Raw genomic sequence first — 5,439 nt, forward strand, 5'->3', positions numbered from 1 at the left:
ATTCGCACTCAAAAGAGCTGCAAGCTGAATGACTTCTCTAGATGGTAGTAGCCAGACAAACTAGATTCAGTGAGTAGAGAGAAGACCATATGAATCTATTGCAAAAATCTTAGGCGTATGCTTACATAGAGAATATAGGGGAACAGGGAGGAATATGTCTAGTCTGGGAAATTGTGAGAACTTAGTCAGATCCTTATCTGAAGTAGTGCTTCTGTCCTTGGTAACAATCTTCCGTTCTGATCAACAAACCATGTCCTAGCACGAGAGGATGCTGATATGACTTGAAGTCGCTGCCATGGCCAGCAGGCGTATCTTATTCTTCTTCGAGCACTGTCTCTCCCTTTTCTTGCATGTGTATCTTCTTGCTCTATCTGCCTTGTCAACTCTTCTATTCTCTGTTGTAAACCAGCAGATCTACTGTCAGCAAGCTTAAGGCATGCATCTGCAGCAGCTTGCGCTGCCATTGCACTGGCGGCTAGTTTCTCTTTTAGCTGTATCTTGCTGTTTGCAGCATCTAAATCTGCTTTGACCCTTGTCAGTTCTTCTCTGAGCAAGGTCACCTGAAAATGCACCTCGTTAGAACATGTACAACTCCTCTGATGAACGACTAAATGAGAGTATGGTATTTTGCACTATGAAAAATATTACCAGAGACGTTTTCCTGTTGTAGTTACTGCAAACTCAAGGATTTGAAACTTGCGATTTTTCATTTTCTAAGTAGTAAAAGTTGGGCATGTTTATCCCTTTGAATTTTTGTGTTCTAATTACTTTCAAGAGAAACCATATCAATTCTGGAATGACTTTTATCAGTCTGAGATGCATTTTTTGGGACCTGAAGAGGTCCATTTTATTACCTCCTGGTTTAGTTCTTTAATGGCAGCTTTTCCAGCTTCTACCTCCAACGCACATGCCTCTCTCCATCGTGCAGCTTCCTGTTCAACTTCTTTTACCCCGACATTGAGCTCTTCCACCTTAGGTATGAGAAAGAGACTTCAGATCCTTCATAATTACAGGACTAGCAAATAAAAGAAACTACATAAATAAATAATAGATATGCTTATACACTCTGAAGTAGGAAAATTTCTCGTTCTCTCAGATCCTGTATGTGTGACTCGTGTTTGATTATCTTCTGAGCCTGTTCAGCAGCAATGAGATGGAAATGATCACAGTCTGACCTGTTGGAGCAGTTTGATATTATCAGTTAGCACAGATTACAGACCGGATCTCTAGTGGTCCATCAAAAGAATTTATCTTAGCTATCTTTGGTCGATGACGACTTAGTGTACCTGGACTCGTCTAAGACCTGTCTCAGATCATTGATCTCATGATGCAGGTTTTTCAGTGTCTTTCCAACTATTGAAGCCTGAAAGGAAATAACTTGGAGGAGATTATTAGCAGAAAAGTTTTGCAATGGACAATGATTTTAGTTAACAAATAATTAACATAAGATGGCAGATGGTTTCTAGTTGCATTGCATGAAAAATCATATAATAGAGATTGCATGACAATTGCTTCTAGGCATGCAAATGGGTACCCTCTGACCCTAACTAGTTCAATCAAATGAACTGAAAATTCCGAAAGACCTCTTTTTTAGAATTGTTAGTGCATTTATTTGAACTAGCTAAGGTCAGAGGATACCCTAAAACCCTTCAATTTGCATCTCTAATTGCTTGACAAATAACAACTTCATATTGTATCGGATTATTATATCTAAACAACAGAACTATGGCAGCTACCGAGGAATGATGTAGAAATACTTACCAGACTGTCAACCTCCTGTTTAGTTTCTCTTCCATTAGATGCTGCACTGGCACTGGAGCTACTCATCTCATCTCCTTCTGTTTCTCCACTTATCACCTCCATGATGAAGCCAAAGCCAACCTTCTGCAACCCCTTCTCAGCGATCTGCAGGATTGAACTTCTTCTCTGATCGCCATCGCCCTTCAACACACGAAGGCTATTCTCCGCCGCCTCCTTCTCGGTTACAGCAACTTCCAGCATGCTCCTAATATCCTGGTTCTCCTTCTTTAGGCTTGATATCACACTGTCCATCCTGCATCTCTCCTTCCTTTCCTTCTCCCTGCACTCCGAGAGCCTGATCTCCACCTCCTTGACCAGATCATGGATGTGATGAGCCTCCAATTCCAGGAATCCCAGTCCATCCTTGGGATCGAGCCTCGAGCGGTCAGAAATCCTTACTGCTTTGACCTCGGAAGCTCTGTCCAGGATATTCTCCAAGATGTCTTGCGCCGAATGGAGCGAGACGACAATCTTCTGCACGGCATACTTGGTTTGATGACCCATGGCTGGTATATCTGCATATATCTGGTGCAAGGGAAGATAAGGGATGGTTTTTCTAGAAGGGAAGGCGCAGTACATAGCTGACAGTCAAGGGAAACCTTGAAGGGTAGTTGGCTGGTCCACTGCCCGTGTTTTTCTTCCTTGGCACATATTCAGGGTTGTGACATACACGCTCTGAGTATGACTCTGACTTGTTCTTTTTCGCTTCTTTGCACTTCCCAAGCGATATTCATCGACACAAATTTAACTCTCTTTTTAAACAGCAGAAATGTAACTTATGTGGCTTCCTTGATTATGAAAATGCCCAAAGATTTTGGAAGATGTTTCCTATTTCCGACCATACTTGGGGGTGACACAAATTGTGTCGGCGTCGATGCACTTGAGGAAGACCGTTGAGTCTCGGGCGTGGTAGATGCCGGATCGTTGGCATCCGCGTCGTCGGCGTAGTCGTCGTGATCGTGACCATCATCTTGATTGTCATCATCACTATGCGCCTCGTTGTCGATGTCGTTGCCGAGATCTCTACGCGTGTCTTGCGCGTCGTTGTCGCTATCACCTTGCGACCCATGCGCGTCGTCGTTGGTGTCGGCACCATGGTGATCACTGCCATTGCGGTCACCTTGGTTAGGTGTCTTGCCAACCACCTGGACATCCTCCCTTGCATCTTCTTCCCGTGCTCGATTATTTCGAGCACAAGCTTCTTCGGTAAAGAGGAATCAGACGATTCGAGTGAAGTTTTTTGTAACGTATCAATAAGATATCAGTTGGAAATTCAACAGTGAATATGTTACCGTTTGGAGCATCGTCGGCTGCTGCGCTCCAATTCCACGCTTGGTTTTCTTCAAACACAACGTCGCGTGAAATCCGTAGACGCTTGGTTCGTGGATCGTAGAAGCGGTATGCCTTGGTGCCGGAACTCCTCTCATACCCGATGAACACCATCTTGGTGCTGCGATCGGCAAACTTTGAGAGATGTGGCTCCGCCGTCTTCACATGCGCCACGCACCCGAACGTCCGTAGATGAGACACATTCGGCTTCCGTCTGTAAATTGCTTCATACGGAGTCTTGCCAATCACCGCCTTCGTTGGAGCTTGGTTGAGAAGATAGACCGCCGTCGAGACAGCTTCTCCCCAAAATGTCCCCGGCAAGTTCTTGCTCTTGAGTAAACTTCTGGCCATGTCAACGACAGTTCGACTGCGCCTTTCAACAACCCCATTTTGTTGCGGCGTATAAGGTGTCATGAGGAACCTCTTTATGCCAATCTTCTCGCAGTAGTCGTTGAACTCGTTCGACGTAAACTCTCCGCCGCGATCTGTCCGTAGAGCGCGAACCTTCAACTTGTGTTCCATCTCCGTTGCAGCCTTCAGCTTCTTGAACGCTTGAAACGCCTCATCTTTAGATCGTAGGAGAACGACCCACATGTATCTCGAGTAGTCATCTACCACAAGGAAGAAGTACTTCTTTCCTTCGTGAGTTGCTGGGGTGATAGGGCCACATAGATCACCATGGAGCAGCTCGAGTGCATCACTTGCACGATAGGTGGACTGAGCAGGGAGCGGCCCGCGGTGCTGTTTTCCAACCAAGCACCCATCACATACTCGATCAACATGGTCGATAAATGGCATCCCAGATACCATCTCCATCTTCGACATCTTCTTCAAGGCGTAGAAGTTAACGTGTCCAAATCTAGCATGCCATAACCACGAATCATCATCACTCTTGGCGAGCCAACACTCCGGTTGAGATTGATCAAGGTTGAGAATATAGAGCCTGTTCCGCGTGCGATTCACACGCGCTAGCACGTTTCGGAGGTTGTCGAAGATCGTCATCACTCCGTTCTTGATATCCACCTTGCATCCATTCTCATCAAGTTTCCCGACAGAGATGATGTTGTTGCGAAGTCGTGGGATGTAGTACACTCCGGTGAGTATGCGATGTTCTCCTTTGAGACCCTCGAAGAGGACAGAACCTTGCCCGCAAATCTCCACATTTGAACCATCACCGAACTTGACCGAGCCTTGAACATCATATTCTAGCTCAAGGAACTTCTCCTTGCACCCCGTCATGTGGTTACTGGCACCCGTGTCGAGATACCACGACACGTTCTGGCTTCCGGATAACTTTGGTGTTACCTTTTTCTCATGAAGTAGCACCTTCCGGTTTGGTTTCACAACCGCTGTTTGGACGAGATCACAAACTTCGGCCATCAGAAGACCTGGACGTTCGTCTTCCTGCTTTGCCAAATTTGCCTTGATCTCCCGCTTGTTAGGCTCCGGACAATCCTTCGCAAAGTGACCCATCTCGTTGTAGTTATAGCACTTGACCTCGGACATATCCAAGTTTCGTGGCTTCCGCTCTTTAGATCGGTCCGCCTTACACTAGTAGAAAAGGGGGCAATGGTCCAGGCAGGGCCAGCCCATTAGTCCCGGTGCAGTCCAGAACCGGGACCAATGGAGGCATTGGACCCGGTTCGTGAGCCCCGGGGGCCGGCCGGGCCACGTGGGCCATTGGTCCCGGTTCGTCTGGACCTTTTGGTCCCGATTGGTGGGACGAACCGGGACCAATGGTCCTCGCTCCTGGCCCACCACTATTGGTCCCGGTTGGAGGCATGAACCGGGACCAAAGGCTGCCCATTAGTCCCGGTTCATACCACCAAACGGGATTAAAGGGTTGGTCCTCGTTGCGGCCAGAGTTTAGTCCCACCTCGCCAACCGAAGAGGGCTCACACCGGTTTATAAGCCCCTCCCTCTCTGCCTTGTTGAGCTCCTCTCAAAATGAAAATAGATGCCTTTATACAGGGAATTTGACCTAAATTCATACTGAATTTCTCTGAAGTTAGTATAAATTTATTATGAATTTAGGTTGAATTTTCCCTATAAAAGTATCTATGCTCATTTTTTTAGTAAGTTAATCACAACTATTTTTTCTTCTATTTATTTCTGAGTAGTTTTTTATATAGTTTTTTTCTTTTCTGCTATATTTATTTTTTTCTTTTTAATTCTGAGTTGTAATAAGTCATTAAAAATAAGCATCTATGCTCATTTTTTAGTAAAGTTAATCACAACTATTTTTTCTTCTATTTATTTCTGAGCTGTAATAAGTCATTAAAAATAAGCATCTATACTCATTTTTTTAGT

At 45.3% G+C, this 5,439-nt stretch overlaps 1 protein-coding gene across 1 annotated transcript; it reads right to left on the bottom strand.

The window, feature by feature from the left end:
• Nucleotides 1-15: 15 nt before the first annotated feature.
• Nucleotides 16-2,341, bottom strand: LOC123083056 (uncharacterized protein At3g49055). Its single transcript, XM_044505202.1, has 5 exons — nucleotides 1,762-2,341; nucleotides 1,287-1,363; nucleotides 1,064-1,175; nucleotides 855-971; nucleotides 16-560 (listed from the first exon to the last, which is right to left on the bottom strand). The coding sequence occupies exons 1-5, from the start codon at nucleotides 2,302-2,304 to the stop codon at nucleotides 186-188; spliced, it is 1,224 nt and encodes a 407-aa protein (XP_044361137.1). The 5' UTR covers nucleotides 2,305-2,341; the 3' UTR covers nucleotides 16-185.
• Between the last annotated feature and the right edge of the window lie 3,098 nt (nucleotides 2,342-5,439).

This window comes from Triticum aestivum, chromosome 4A, assembly GCF_018294505.1.
Source record: "Triticum aestivum cultivar Chinese Spring chromosome 4A, IWGSC CS RefSeq v2.1, whole genome shotgun sequence".
Lineage (NCBI taxonomy): Eukaryota > Viridiplantae > Streptophyta > Magnoliopsida > Poales > Poaceae > Triticum > Triticum aestivum.